This window comes from Kogia breviceps, chromosome 1 (assembly GCF_026419965.1).
Source record: "Kogia breviceps isolate mKogBre1 chromosome 1, mKogBre1 haplotype 1, whole genome shotgun sequence".
Taxonomy (NCBI): Eukaryota; Metazoa; Chordata; class Mammalia; order Artiodactyla; family Physeteridae; genus Kogia; species Kogia breviceps.
The window spans coordinates 91,436,525-91,453,384 of NC_081310.1; the positions used below are offsets into that span (position 1 = coordinate 91,436,525).

At 36.3% G+C, this 16,860-nt stretch overlaps 1 protein-coding gene across 2 annotated transcripts in view; it reads left to right on the plus strand.

The window, feature by feature from the left end:
* The window catches only part of ATF6 (activating transcription factor 6), a 238,878-nt gene that overhangs the window by 50,360 nt on the left and 171,658 nt on the right, over positions 1 to 16,860 (plus strand). Inside the window, exons 8-10 of one of the 2 annotated variants that reach the window (XM_067039886.1) lie at positions 2,717 to 2,902; positions 3,836 to 3,927; positions 11,033 to 11,071. In XM_067039886.1, coding sequence (XP_066895987.1) covers positions 2,717 to 2,902; positions 3,836 to 3,927; positions 11,033 to 11,071 — 317 coding nt within the window. The remainder of the gene's footprint in view (positions 1 to 2,716; positions 2,903 to 3,835; positions 3,928 to 11,032; positions 11,072 to 16,860) is intronic. The other variant, XM_059037757.2, reaches the window with a different exon arrangement.

Sequence of the window (16,860 nt, forward strand, 5' to 3'; positions counted from 1 at the left end):
AGTGAAGCCCCTTTTTTTCTTATAAAATATCATTCCGCATCAAAAAACCAAACAGTATGTGTGTGTTTAATCTGAAAATTATGGTTTTTTGCCTAGAATATACAGAATAATTTAAATATTATTTATTTAGATAGCTGAAGATAGCTTGCTGAAATGTAAAGTTGGAACTCTGTGTTTGGTGATTCCTGTTGGATTTTATATATTTTTACTGTATTTGCCCTTTGTATTTTTTGGTAATATTGAATACCGCATTTTCAGAGCTATTGTATCTTTTTCTGTGGGAAGAAATGAATATTTGGCCACAGGTGGTTTTCATTTTTTTAGTATGAGGCATGTGCATTGACAGCCTTTGAAACTTTATGCTGTATAATATGCAGGTGCTTTTATTGTTTACAGAAATCCCTAATCCTTGTTTGAAATTTATTAAATGGTGTGCCATCTGTAAGCCTTCCCAAATTCCATACATTAATTAGCCTTTAAAGTAAGGTTACCTTTTATCTAACTTTTAGTATAAACTCTTCCATCTGGGTACCTTCTCTTTTATGTGTTTGTTCAGCGTTCTGTGTACTTAAGCACTCTAGTATGAAGTATTAATTATGGACACTGGCATTCTAAGTAACAATGAAGATCACTGAGAGTAACAGTAGTTTGAACAAAGTGACATTGTCCAGAGAATAGTTTGAAATTGATGAATAATCAATCCATCGTGGCTTTGCCACCTCTGTGTGTGTGTGTGTGTGTGTGTGTGTGTGTGTGTGTTTAGCATTATTGAAGAGTGGGATAGTTATTCTACAGGGAAACTTTGTAAATTTGGTAGATGGTTATATAAGTCAGCATTCTTATGAAGTTTCAGTTAAAAAAGAAAAAAAAAGGAAAAAATACTCTTCGTGACATCTCATATAATGTTTCTTTTCCTTGTGGATTCTGATTGCTTGAATGGCTTTAGTATACCTCTGTTTCTAGCAAATGTAGTATGGGGTGGGAATTGTGTTGTTATTTCAAAAGAAATCAGTATTAAATTATTTAATTTTATTTACCAATCTGAGTAAGCATTATTAAACACCCACAGTAAAATGTTTATTTTTTAAAGTCCTTTATAAAACAGAGAACTCAGTAATTCAGTCATCTGTATTCTTACAATAATAAATTTAATATTATTTCGTGTTTTTATGGACTTTTGCTACTTCACCATCTCTCCCAAATAAATTAGACTAAAGTTAAAACAAATAGGTTCCACACTGTAGTTTAGAAAATATGACAAAAATAATTTTGCTCAGTAAGTTTTGATTAAGGTCGCTATTGTGGGTCATATTACATGGTTTTGGTTTCCATGGTATAAAATCTAGGTGGAGAGAGAGAGAGTCAACATTTTTGAAACAGTTGAGACCATTAGAGTGTTCAGGTGTATCTTCCAAATTATAAGGGCATAAGAAATTCAGACAATATAAAAACTCCGAGTGGTTCATCATAGTTAGAGTTTGGACGGTCCTTAATATTAGCTTAGTAGAGGAGACAGCATTCCAAATTGGAACAAACAGTGTGAATAAAGGAATGAGTTAGGTGTGTATGAAGATCATGGAGTAGCCTTAAATGTTAAGATTGGAGGGTGTGGTGTGAATAGTTGTGGGGTTAGAGAAGTAGGGGGTGGTCACATTATGGAAGATCTTGAAAGCAAAGGTGGGTAGCTAGAATGCATGACTAGCTTGCTTTTGCAATGGAATAGCAAGATTAAAAATGTTTTTAGGGGAAGGAAGTTTTGTTTTGTTTTTTGCGGTACACGGGCCTCTCACTGCTGTGGCCTCTCCCGTTGTGGAGCACAGGCTCCGGACGCGCAAGCTCAGCGGCCATGGCTCACGGGCCCAGCCGCTTTGCGGCATGTGGGATCTTCCCGGACTGGGGCACGAACCCATATCCCCTGCATCGGCAGGCGGATTCTCAACCACTGTGCCACCAGGGAAGCCCTAGGGGAAGGAGGTTATCTTAGAAATGGTAGACAGAAGGAGCCTGAAGCCAATGAAAGTAGCTAGGAGGCTATTGTAGTAGTCTAGAGATGAGTTAATGAGTGCCTGCATTAGGAGAATGGCAGTGGAGATAGAAAGGAATGACTGAGAGACACTTTCACTGGAAGAAACTTGGTCATTAGTATATCCTCAATACATATTTAGTGAGTAACTGGGAGGTTGAGAGAGGGAGTAAATTTAGACAATGAAAGAAAAATAGGTTACTGGTCACATCTTCCATTATATCCTGAGCGATACTTACCACTGATATAAAATGAATAGATTTTTTAAAAATAGAGGGAGATAATGAGTTCAGTTTGCACATAGTGAATTTCAAGTGATGGTAACTCTACCAGTAGAAGTGGCCTTATAGGTAATTGGATATATGGTTCTGAAAAATAGTTAATTCAGGGCCTGCGATATAGATTAAAGGTGTATGTATATATACATACATATATATGTAGTGTTTCCAAAGGGAAAATTGGAAGATCAATAAATAAGCCTTAGAAAACACCAGAAGAAAACATTTAGCAGATTTTAGAAGGCCTTAATTAATCATTTGATTTCAATTTACTTAGTTTGAGTAATATTTTTTTAAAACAACCAGTAACCTGTGTTTTGAACAATTTGTTTAAAGATAATTGTAAAAATCAGTATATTCTTAACTGATCTGATCCTAAAATCCAAATATTTTGATTCACTGTAACTTTTCCTAGATTGCTGTGCTAAGGAGACAGCAACGTATGATAAAAAATCGAGAGTCAGCTTGTCAGTCCCGCAAGAAGAAGAAAGAATACATGCTAGGGTTAGAGGCAAGGTTAAAGGCTGCCCTTCTGGAGAATGAGAAGCTGAAGAAAGAGAACGGATCCCTGAAGCGGCAGCTGGATGAAGTTGTATCAGAGGTGAGTGATGGTGGTGATAGAGCCAGGATAATGGGTTGAAGTGTTCTTTTTTTCTGATAAATCAATTGGAAATTTTACATTTTTAATTAAATTGTGTAAAGTAATAGTACTAGGAAAAGGCAGGCACAATAAACCCCAAAACATTTGTAGTAAGGATAAAGTATTGGAAAGAGGAGGTTTTGAATTGTACCTCACAAGCTGTATATAAAAGTTGTCTTCTTTTCTTCTTTTCCTGGGTTTCTCCTCACTTATTACCCATAGCACTCTCTTGGTTTTTTTTGACTGAATGAATCACATTGAGGATCCTAAATAGTCCCACTAGGTCTTTTTAAAAAAGAAAACAATACAAAATAAAAAAAATTGTTAATGTTTTCTTGGTCTACATGACCACTATTATGTTTTCTATTTTGTTGCCATGCTGGTCCTAGCAAGGTTAATCTTCTCCTCAGTTCTGTTGATGAAATCTGCTGCTTTCAGGATTTCCTACTACAGTGCTGTCCTGAACCAAATTGATGCCTCTGCCTACTGAGTGGGGCTTCTTATATTGCTCTTTCTATCTTTCCTTGAGCATATGGGAATATTCCATTGTGTTACTGAAAACAATGATTTAATAGGGAGACAGACCACAGAAGTATCTTAGGATTCTTTGAAGATCCATAAAATTATAAAAATTGTTGAATTCTTTCCTTTTGCAGAGGATGCCTCTGCAACAGGGTGGCTGCTATGTTTTTCCTCTCCTGCTACTCTCCTTTTCTCTGTCTCTGGAAGGTTCTGCTCTAGTCTTTTGAAAAGTACTGTTTCCTCACATTTGCGTTTTGTTTTTTTGTTTAAGTATTCACATAACTGGTGAAGAGGAGAGTTGTTGTGTTAGATGTTGCTTTTTGTGAGATTGATGTGTAGTTCAGTTGTATTTAATATGGTCCCTTTCTTTAGAACCAGAGGCTTAAAGTTCCCAGTCCGAAGCGAAGAGCTATCTGTGTGATGATAGTTTTGGCATTTGTAATACTGAACTATGGACCCATGAGGTAAGTGTATAGATAATTATTTTGGATACTAATGCTAAAAATTTAAATTCTTGTTATTTATTGTTCTAGCTCTAGTCATAAGCTAGGGAAAAATGGATTTGTTTTGTTCTTCTCAAAGACAAGAAGGGAGAAGAGAGATTGGTTCCTTCTCCTTGTTCTTCACCTAGGTCTGGCAGAAAGTTCATGCTTTTTAATGAAGAAAGCCTTAAGTTATTCAACAGATCACTGATGAAGCAGAATAATGAACTGATTAAGATCATGGGCATTGAAATTAGACTGCCTGAGTTCAAATCCTATCTCCTCCACTTAGTAACTTTGTTATCTTAGGCAAGTTACTTAATCCCACTATGCCTCAGTTACTTACTTTTAAAATGTGTTTATAAGAATAATATTACCTACCTCAGTACTATGATACTTGAGTATCAGAGATTATAAGGCACTTGGGTGGCTTCCCCCCTAGCTATAAAATAAGTAGGTGGAGCAATAATTCTCAGTTTCTTCTTTAGTCGATTTGGAATGTGAATCAGTATAAATATTTTAAGCATCTAGCTGAACTTGGTTCAGGTTTTCAGCTAAATCACAAGTAAGAAATGCTGCTTTTGTGTTGGAGTCATAGAATACTAGAATTCAAAGGGATCTTAGAAATCATCTTTTTCAGACTCCCCCTAACCATGGCACACTCAACACATGAACAAAATCAGCATCCTAGGTGTTAGGGAGTCAAGAGTAGTTAGACAGGGGCCGTGCCTTTAAAGATCTCGTGATCCAGCTGGAGGAGAGACATGTAAAAGGATGACTACAGGATAATGTGATGAATGTCATAACATCAGTATGAACAAAGTACTAAAAGAATATAAATGAGAATATGGATTCCTTGAGGAGAAGGTTCATGTCATATTGATAGATGCTCAAAACATTATTTTGTTGAATGACAGAATGGTAAGGGACATCCCATAGAGGAAGCTGAATCTTTTTTTTTTTTTTTTTCGGTATGCGGGCCTCTCACTGTTGTGGCCTCTCCCATTGCGGAGCACAGGCTCCGGTCGCACAGGCTCAGCGGCCATGGCTCACGGGCTTAGTTGCTCCGCGGCATGTGGGATCTTCCCGGACCAGGGCACGAACCCGTGTCTCCTGCATCGGCAGGCGGACTCTCAACCACTGCGCCACCAGGGAAGCCCTAAGGAAGCTGAATCTTGAAGTGTGATGACAGTTTGCCAGGTGGACAGTATGGGAAAGGCATGCCAGGCAGAGGGAGCAGCATGATAAAAGGCACGATTATGAAATGGCCTGTGACATCTTCAGAAAAAAAAATGAAAAATTCAGTGCATTTTTATATATGTGGGAGTGCATATGTGGAAATATGGCTAGCAGTATAAGTGGAGGGTCAGATAATGAAGGGCCTTGTAGGCTGCTATATACAGTGCTACTATAAACCAGGCATTCCTGCGTTTTTAGGCAGAGGGTAACATAATCAGTTTGTGTCTTAGGAAGATGACTCTGAGGGTGGTATTGAGAATGGATTGGATAGAGGAGCACCTATGGGCAGAGACAGCATTAGGAGGCTTTTGGTGTATTTAAGGTAATAGATGAGAGCCTGAACTTAGACTATGGTGATGAAAAGGATGGACTGTCTCAGGGTACATCTCTGAGATAGACTCTGTGGGATTTGCTGATGGATACAATGTGGAACATGAGGAAGAAAAGAGAGAAATTAAACATAATTCCAAAATTTCTATCTTGAGGGGCTGAATGGTGATGATGTAATATGAGGTAGCCAACATAGAAAGATGAATAGTTTTATAATGGAAGGCAATGGTTTTTAATAGTAGTATGGGAAATTTGAGATAGTGACTAGATATTGGGAATTACCATGATAGATAGGTAGATAGACAGAGTTGTTAGTGGAATAGCTGAGATTATCCAAGGAGAAAAATAGAGGAGGAAGGGTAATAAGAATCTAAGGGAATCAGTGTGAGCAGTAGATTGACTCAGGAAAAGAAACTTACAGAGAATAAGGTTGGGGACAGAATGAGAAGAGAATGGTTTTCTGAAGCTAAGGATGAAAAGAGTTTCAAGAGGGGCTTGAGCAGTGATATCACATGCTGAGGGCTTGAGAGAGGCAGAAAGCTGAGACAGGAACATTGAATTTGGTAATTAGCAGGTCAGTAGTAATCTTGGAGGGCAGATTTATTAGGGATCGGAGCGAAATCTATATTAAAATTAGTTGAAAACTGAAAGTTATAAGTTGAATAATCTCTTTTTTATTAATATAACTTTATTATGAAGATTTTCAAACAGAGAAATTAGAGAAAAATAGTATAATGAACCCCCTTTTTCATATGTTTGATGACCAAACTAGGTCACTCACATTTTATTCCTATGTAGTTTGTGTCTAAAAAATAAAATATGGGTCTCATATTGGACTTTTGTTATTGTTTGGTGTTAGCACAATTCCCCAGAGCATTTGATATCTCATCATGGAGCCCCAGAGACATATCTACTTAATTAGTTCACTAAGACAACTCAGTGAAAAGAAGTCATAATTCTGTGTTGACTTACTTTTGAAAGTTCACACTATATTAGACAAGTTACATAGAATATGCTGAAGAGATACCTGGAGTAAGCATTTGAATTATTAAAAAATTATTTTACTACTTTATTCATTATTTACTCTTGACATTTTACCCATATTTTTCATATTAAAATTATTTTGTCATTTTAATTTTTGTGTTTGATGACTGGGACTTATTTATTCATGAAGATCTATCTCTTGATTAATAAAGGAAAAAAGAGACGTGCTAATCAAAACTTTGTCATCCTGACTTAGGAACTTGAATATAATTAAATTCCTTGAATAAAGTGAATCGGATTACTGTGGAGTGAATATAGTGTCACCAACAACTCTCAAAATGAAGCATTTTATACTGGGACCCTCAGTACCAGAGGAGGCTTCATGGGTGTAGGCCATTTGTTAGAACTTCTCTAGCTACGCTCATTTCTTCCTTTCAAAGTCTCTTTTATATAATGACTTTTTCCATTGACTTTCCTCTGTGACTTTTGCCACAGTCATTGAGGACAACAGAGCCATAGGTTTCAATTATTATCTTATATTTAAATACCAGTTTTTAAACGTGACCATTAGTAGTTATACCCTGAAGATTCTAACTTTTATCATTACAGAGGCTGCTACTTTTCCTTTTCCTTTTGAATGCTCTTTGGACTACCTGGGACCCCAGGGCTCTACACCCTGAGAACTGCTGCCATAATTAATTTAACCATTTTCCTATTAATGGGCATTTAAATTATTTCCATACACACCCACACACACACGGTATTGTTTACATACATGGAGTCTGTATTGTGTGTGTGTGTGTGGAGAGAGAGAGTAGTAGACTGGAGTTAGAAGGCATGGATATCTGAAATTGTAATAGATTTTGCCAAATTGCCTTCCAAAAAGACTGTCCCAGTTTACACTCCCGCCAGCAAGTGAAAGGAAGATCTGTTTCTCTATACCTTTCCTAACATGGATATTGTGTTTTTTAATATTTACCTGTCTTCTGGATTAAAAATGTTATCTTAACATTTTTGCAGCCACACTGGCCTCCTTGCTCTTCCTCAAACACACTAATGATGTTCCTGCTTCAGTTTCTTCACATTTATTATTCCTACTGCCTGGAATGCTCTTCCTCCAGTGGCCTTCCTTCAAGTGTTAGTTCAAATGCCACCTCAGTGAGACTGTCCTGGACTGCCTTCTCTAAATTGCCACCCCTGCTCCTGCCACCACACTTCCTATTCTCTTTTTTCTTTTACTTTTCTCCATAGTACCTCTTGTCTTCTAGTATACTATATAATTTACTTATTTATTTTCTTTATTTCCTTGCAGAGATTTTCATCTCTTTTTTTGTTTTACAGTGCTTAGAACAGTGCCTGGCACATAGTGGTCTCTCAATAAATATTTGTGGTATGAATGAATATGTTCCCCCCTACCCCCACTCCCCATTAGTAGTAAGTTATTTTTTGATAAGTCTTTAGCTACTTGTATTTCTCTTTTAAAAGGATTGCTTGTAATCTTGACCAAAAAATCTTTTCTTTTGGTATGAGTTGCTGTAAACCTACTTGCATGTATTAAATATGTATCTATTGTTTATTGACAAGTAATCTGCTTGCCATACTCTGCATATATTTACTAATTCCTATTTTTGTACGTTTATGTACACCATTCCTAAACTGAAAGAACTTCCTTCTGTCTTTCAACTTATGTGTTTTAGTCTCTCCCCACGGACATTCTTGATATTGCTTTATTCAACTGCTTCTCACCAGTTATCAGTTGGTTACATTTTCTTCCACTTGTTGAAGTTGTGCTTTGTGCTGTTATTGTTCCTTATGCATATTTTGTCACAGGTATAAGGTCTTGGATCATGTTGTCTAGTTCTTTAATTTTGTCCTGTAGAGACAAGACAGTGTTCATCCCAAAGGAGATACACAGTTATGTGTTTTCATTTGCTATTTCTCAAGAGCTGTGTGCTTTTAGTTCCTCTTTTCTTATCTAGGCTATATGAGGTACTCATTATTTATTCAGCCAGACATACAGCAAATATTTTTAGAGGACTGTTGTTTGCCAGGTACTGAACAAGGGGCCAGGAACACAAACATGAATAAAAGTCTAGTAAGAGAAGCACATATGTAAATAACTGTAGTATGAAAAAGAATTATGTAGATGTTGTATAAAGGTAGGGGCATATTCTTTTTTAAAAATATATATATATATTTAAAAATATTTACTTATTTGGTTGCACCAGGTCTTAGTTGCAGCAGGAGGGCTCCTTAGTTGTGGCAGGCAGGCTCCTTCGTTGTGGCACGTGGGCTCCTTCATTGTGGCATGTGAACTCTTAGTTGCGGTATGCATGTGGGATCTAGTTCCCTGGCCAGGGATCGAACCCAGACCCATTGCATTGGGAACACAGAGTCTTACCCACTGCACCACCAGGGAATTCCCAATAGGGGCATATTGTTGAAGGAACATCAGTGACTCTGAAGATGGTAGTCACAGAGGCTTTATGGAGTAGCATTTGATGAACAAATAAAGAGAATGGAATTATGCTGCAGGAAGTGAGGATGGTATTGGGGACGTCTTGCTGTCACAGAGGCTTTATGGAGTAGCATTTGATGAATGAATAAAGAGAATGGAATTATACTGCAGGAAGTGAGGATGGTATTGGTGATGTCTTGCTGTGAAAGCTGTCATAAGTCAACAGAGATTTGAAAAATCAGACAGGAACAAAAAATGTTTAATGAATTAATGATCTTCACTGCTGCTGAGGTGATGGGTGTATCACGGGTTGGGTCTTATTTCCATGAGCAAGTAGATTGATCCATTATGGATGGAGGAGATAATGGTCTCAATTTATTAATAAAGGTTTGTGTTTAAAAAAATTAGATGGACAGTACACAAAGGAGAATTAAGAATGGGAGAAAGTTTAAATACTTGAAAATACTGAGCAACAACCTAAGGAAATCTGTGTCTGTCTCTGTGTGAAGGCTTTAGGAACAGAAAGCCAAGAAGTAGTGGGAATATTAGGAACTGTTCAGATTTTGAAAACATGTTAAAAGGCTTAGATTGAAGAAAAGCAACAAAGAGAAGAGCTGGAAGGAATGAAGAAATATCAAAATGTCTTAACAAGTTGGAATATCTCCAGACAACAAGAAGGAAATAGGAAAGAAACTGGGTATGAAACTCATAAAAAGCAGGAACTATTTCTTCTGGAGAAAATTTGGCACAGTGAAATATCAAAGCTCAGAGAGCAACAGTGTTTGAAAGGCTGAAATCTACCCCTGAACCAAATGTTGGGAATGGAGATGTTGCATCATGTATATTATTCAAAAGCATTTCTTAATTGACCTCATTGTTTGCAGTCTTTTCACTGCAAAACCAATTATCTTCTGGACCTGGGAACCTGCCAGAGGAGCGGGAAATCCCCAGTTGAACCTTATTAGTACCACCTGGAAGGTATTTATTGAACAACTTCCACATCCATTGCCTTGAATATCTATAAAGCAAGCATTATTATGTTTTAATTGGTGCAGAAACTTCATAGGCTTTTAAATAATAGATTGTGAGTTCTAACTCAGCTTTTCTCAGGTACTACAAACTAAGACTGGCCAGACATTTTAATCAGAGATTTCAAAAGCATTTTAAATTTAGGAACCTAAACTCTTTCAGAAGAGATCACATTACCATAGTAGTGTTGTTAATGTTGTTTCAGATGTTCAATGTAGAATTGAACTTTTGTGCCTTACTGGTATGGGTCCAAGTGAGAAAATATATAACACATATTTGCCAAATATAGGTATGCCTTAAGAAACATTTCCTGAAGGGACTTGGTGGTGAAATGTAAATACATCTTACATCTAAAGTAAGAGAGTTTTGTCAAAGTAGTGTGTAGCAAAACTGACTAGTTTGGAGAGTTTGGGGTTACTGAATAGTCATCACAAAGAAAAAGAAAATAAACTAAGAAGACTTAAAAGGGTTAATTTTTCTGACCTTATTGATATTGTGTGGATGGTAAAGAAGGCATCTAGCTATTTTTGGCACAGGATTCAAAGAACTGGCCTACTCTGGGTGGTCTATAAAAATAGTAACTCTGGGCAGCAGGAATGGCTAAATAGGACAAATGTGAATTGGTAGGAAACCCTCCCCTCTTCTTACTTACTACTCATTGGGGTTGATTCTATGATTATTAGTCATATTTTATAGTTGTAGAACCTGAAATTTAACCCAGATCTCTTTTTAAGTAATGATCATTGAAAACTCTGCCTTTTCTTCTAAACCATAAAGCATTTTTTTTTCCTACCATTCTTCAAGAAACCTTAAGGACTTCTGTTTTTGGCAGTATGGTGGGCTAGAGGTACAGAGAAACTTTGCATTTTAGTACACCGGAAAATGCTGGATTAAAAAACAAATCAAAACTCTTATTTCATGGCTGAACTGAGGAAAAGGAAGCACTTCTCAGAGGCCAGAATATTAAGGTAACATAAATCCATTATGGTAAGCTAACATTGGAAGTGGTGCTTGTCCTAGAATTACTTCCTCATCCTTTTGTCCTAGCATCTGGGAAGAGGAAAGAAAGCTCTGGATCCAAACAAGGTGAGAAGTCACAACTGAGGCCCTCCTACCCCCACCCAAATAAAGCTGGAACTTCCAAAGAATGACATTCTTGGTTGCTAAAAGAGAAAAAAGTAGATTGCCATACCACATAGGGAGAGTGTTGGTAAGTACCTATCTTGGTATTGGCTTTGAGTAGAGTAGAAATAAAGAAAGAATTTTCTCTTTACCACAAGCCCTAACTCATGCAGTTTGAGCCTGAATTTACACTACTTGTGTGGCCCCCAAAAAAACCAAGACAAAAATTTAGTTTAAGTGGTCCTGTGTTGGTGGTACTGCTAGTCTCCTGGCAGAATCAAATGTAAATCCTTCTCAGAGAAAGGCACTTTAAACAGACATCTAAGAAATTGCCAATGGTAGGGTTCCAACTGAACATGAATCCACATCCTCTCACCTCCCCCAAATTATTAAACACACCAGGAAACAGGCCACCATGAATAAGAGTTAGAGGAAATAAACTAGAGAATAAAACTCTGAAAGACTACAGATACTTGAATTAACAGATACTAGAGGTAAAATAAATATGTTAAATAAAAGAGGGAATTAAAGTATGATGAAAGAACAAAAGACTATAAGAATTAATCAGGACATTTTGAAAAAGAATCTGGAAATGTGATCATTTAAAAGTTGATATTAGAAAAACAATGTACAGGTTAAAACAAAAAATTAGGCACATGTAAAGAAAGAAATAGTAAATGGGAAGATGGATCTGAAGAAATTATACAGAATGTAACACAGAGAGACATAGAGATGGAAAACTTGAGAGATAACTAAGAGACACTACCATAACTATGGGGTTACACTACAATAACTTAGTAATCAAAGTAACATCACCAGTCATGAGACATACTGACATCTTGTAGCTCCTGATGTGATGCACTGAAAAGGGCACAATATCACTTATGTGACATTCTTGCCAAAATGGCATAACCTGGGTTTTACCATGAAGGAACATCAGATAAAGCCAGATTGAGGGGGACATTAAAATATTTTTATAATCTTCAAAAGTGTCAAGGTATTAAGGAAAAAGGACAATAACCTCCAAGAAGATTTTGAGATATAGAAATGAAGAGCCAACAACAACAAAAATAATAAATGTGAATGAAACTTTAAAAAAATTTGATGGTATAAAACATTAACAATGTCTAGTTTGTAAGGTTAAGACAAATCAAGATGGAAGTATAGTATTCCCCCTCTTACCCTTGGGGGATATATTCCAAGACCGCGTGGATGCCTTGGAATCATGGATGGTATCAAACTCTATATATACTATGTTTTGTCTATACGTACATACCCATGATAAAGTTTAATTTATAGATTAGTCACAGTAAGAGGTTAACAACAGTAACTAGTAATAAAATAGAACAATTATAATAATATACTGTAATAAAAGTTATGTGAATGTGACCTCTTTCTCTCTCAAAATAACTTATAGTACAAATTTAATGTCTTTTCCATCTTCACTAAGCACTTATACACTGTGGCCATAACTTCTGCAGCTTGAGATGTGATGACAAAACTAGTACGAATTTCTTTTTCCTTCTTCACAATTTCATGGATAGAAGATTTGTTCTTACCGTAGATCTTAGCAACCTCAGCATATGATTTTTTTCCTTTCCATGTTAAGTAGAGAACTTTACCTTTTCACTTAAAGGAAGCACTTTACGGCTTCTTTTTGGCATATACAGATTGCCAGCATCACTACTCTTGCACTTTGGGGCCATTATTAAGTAAAATAAGGGTTACTTGAACACAAACACTGCAATACTGATACTGCGACAGTTGACCTAGTAACTGAGATGGCTGCTAAGTGACTAAACCAGTGGGATACACTAAACAAAGGGATGATTGACGTCTTGAAAGGGTGGGACTGAGCAGGACAGTGCGAGACTTCATCATGCTACTCAGAATAGTGCACAATTTAAAATTTATGAATTGTTTATTTCTGGAATTTTTCATTTAATATTTTTAGTTTGTGGTGGATCGCAGGTAAATGAAACCGCAAAAAGTGATACCACAGGTAAAGGGGGACTACTATAATTTCTGGACAATAACATCTGATAAATTGTGAGGGGTGTGACTGAACTTAAAGCACTCAGACTTTCTATTGTTTGGGAAGTAGGTAAAGATAATGACTATGTTTAGACTTGTTAAATTAATTGGCATTTTAAACTTTTGAGGGGTAACATCTAACAAAATATAATTAGAATATATCATTTCAAAATCTATTAGAAGTAGTATTGTGGAATGAGGTGGACAGATTCAGTCAAAAAGATGGCATGAAGAGAAAAATAAAGAAACAGCTAGATTATGAAAGCACAAAATATTGTAGAAATGAATCTAGAATATTATCTGTAATCACAATAAATGGAAATGTACTGAACTGTGCATTTAGAAGGCAAAGATTGTCAGACTGGATGCGGGAGAAAAGCAGAATTCAACTTCATGCTTTTTATAAGAGAAACACCTAAAAGCATAAAACTACAGAAAAGTAGAATATCAAAGGATGGAAAAAAAACAGTAGCTGAAAGAAAGCTGGAGTTACTTTATTATTATCAGATACATATACTTTAAGGAGAAAAACATTATTAGACCTAGTCACTACATGCTGATTTAAAAGTATAATTTACCAGGAAGATATAATAATTCTAAATTAGTACGTTCCTAATAATATAGCTTGGAAACAATAACTGATAGACCTACAGGAGAAAATTGACATTCTGCTGCCATAGTGGGAAATTTTAGCATACCTCTCTCAGTAATTGATAGACCACATAGACAAGAAAATCTTCAAGGATACAGAAGATTTGATTATTGTCATTATTAAATTTGATCTAGTGGCTGTATGTATATATATGGCATCTATCAACACATACTTTTCCAACCATATATGAAAGTGTTAAAAATTAATCTGTACTAGGTCATAAAGGAAATATCAGCAAGTTTCAGAAACGAACATATGGACTACATTCACTGTGAGTGCAATTAAGCTAGAAATCAATAACAAAAAGATGAAACTAAGAACTCCTATACTACTAAAAATTAAAAGGCACAGTTCTAAATAACCCATAGATCAAAGAAGTCATAATGAAATTTGGTTTTAAATTATGGTATTAAAATGCTATTTATGGCCTTCCCTGGTGGTGCAGTGGTTGAGAGTCCACCTGCCGATGCAGGGGACACAGGTTCGTGCCCTGGTCCGGGAAGATCCTACATGCCGCGGAGTGGCTAGGCCGGTGAGCCATGGCCGCTGAGCCTGTGTGTCCGGAGCCTGTGCTCCACAACAGTGAGAGGCCCGCATACCGCAAAAAAAAAAAAAAAAAAAAAAAAGCTATTTATCAGACCTTGTAGGAAGTACCATACTGTGTGGGAAAAGCAAATTGCAGAAAAAGGTGTACAGTCTGATTACATTTATAGAACGTTCAAAGCAGAAAAACTATACATTATGAATGCATGTGCATAAATGGTATAGCTATAAAGAAAAGCAAGGGAATTGTTATTACAGATTTCAAAAGTGGCATTGAGCAAGTTCAGCTCACCCCTAGGCTGGGCTAAGTATTTCTTGGTGTTCCCAAATTATCCTGTATACATATAATATAATGTATCATATTTTACTAATTATTTGTTGGTGTCATCTGTCTTCATCACTATAGACTCCTTTTTCCTTTTTTTTTTTTTAATTCTTAGTGGTGCTTACTTTATTGAGATTCCACAGTTTCCCATGGACCATTCTTTTTTTTTTTTGGCCTCACTGAGCAGCTTGTGGGATCTTAGTTCCCCAACGAGGGATCGAACCTGGACCCCGGCAGTGAAAGTGCTGAGTCCTAACCACTGGACTGCCAGGGAATTCCCTCCTTTTTTTTTTGAGAATAGAAGTTCTGCCTTATTCCTTTTTAAATATATTCTCAGCTTCTAGCATAGTATATGTAGTACATGGTAGACACATGTTGTACTGAATTGCAAAGGTTTTTGTCATGGTGACAAAGAGGGAAGGGCATTCCAGGCAGAGGCAATATTCTTAACAAATGCTTAGAGAGGTGAAAGAAGATGGCTTTTACCCACAGTAAGAAGCAGTCACGGATGGCTAGAGCTTACCTTGCTTTTAGATTGGCTTGATGTGTTGTAGCTACTTGATAAATATTTGTTGGATGATGGTTGAGTGACTAAATGAATGAATGATTGAATGTTGATGAGCATAGAATGTATGGTGGGGAATGGTAAACAATTGGGCTGAAAGGGTAGGCTGTGTTCAGATCACATAGGCCATCATGTTCACTCTAAAGGAGAACAGCATGAAACAGTGACTAGTGCAAGGAAATGTCGTAGTGAGCACGAAGTAATGTGGTGTATGTTGTGAGTGTTGTACTGAGAAGGGGGAGATAAATGGAGATAGTTATTGTAAGAAAAGACTTCGCAGAGGAGAGTAGAATTAAAGATTTATAAGGAGAGGAGAGAAGGACATTCCAAGGGAAGTGTATGACACATGACAGTAACCAAGGTATAATACAGAAATGGAAAAGAAGTTGTCCCCCCTCTTAAAAGAATAAGAATGGCAAAAAAAAAATTTTTTTCGAGTCCTGGGCCTCTTATGACTGGTTCCATTTTCTTTTTTTTTTAATTTAATTTAATTTTATTTTTTATACAGCAGGTTCTTATTCGTTATCTATTTTATATGCATTAGTGTGTATATGTCAATCCCAATCTCCCAGTTCATCCTACCTCCCCCACCCCACCCCACCCCCCTGCTTTCCCCCCTTGGTGTCCATACGTTTGTGCTCTACATCTGTCTATTTCTGCCTTGCAAACAAGTTCATCTGTACCATTTTTCTAGATTCCACATATATGCGTTAATATATATTTGTTTTTCTCTTTCTGACTTCACTCTGTATGACTGGTTCCATTTTCTTTATGTTTTTCTGACTGTACATTTTCTAAGATACCTTAATTTTCATAGCTGTTCTCTTTATCTCATTACTACTTTCTGCACTATATATGTAGTTTCTTCTAGTCATTTTTCAGACACTAAACCTTCTAACAGACGGTGAAATTGGATAGGGTACAGTATAAATGGTTATTACATTTAAATTTTATGAGGTTGAGAAAGATTTTTTTCTTTGTTAGGGAGAGGACTTAATCTTTAGAATTTCCTCCTCTTGGGTTCGCGCTTCCTTAACAGTGGTCAAAGTTCATACCTGACATTGTTCATACCAAAGGCATGGTTTTTCATTACTTCTCTATGCTGTGTTTCTGTTTGATCTGTAAGTTTTGTTGTTGTTTTAAGTTTGTACTTCATCACTATTTTGACATTAGGTAAGTTTAACTTGCTCCCAGACCCAAGGATTGATGTAAATCTCAGACTTGTACAGATACCAAGGAAATACAGTGAGGTAGGGGAAATGAACAGTGTTCATTTTAGACACTGGTAAAAATATTTCTTCATGGAGGGAAGCTGAATTTATTTAAGAAATGAGGGGGAAATAAGGGAAGAAAAGGGGAAAATAGATTAATTTTGATAGAAAGAAAAGAATTTCTGAAAGATTCTGTTATCAACATAAAGTTTAACCAGCAACAAACTATGTTAAAAATAATTCCTTCTTTATAAAACAGGGTGATTAAGAGCTAGTTGGAAAAACATCAGTCTAAATGCTACTTGCAATTTGTTGTTTATTATCAGCTTTGTTATGTTCTGAGTTTTGTTGACTGTTGAGTAATGGTAGGGCTACAGTTTTTATCATAGAAGTTTGTGTGATGTTTTGCTAATTTTCCTTTTT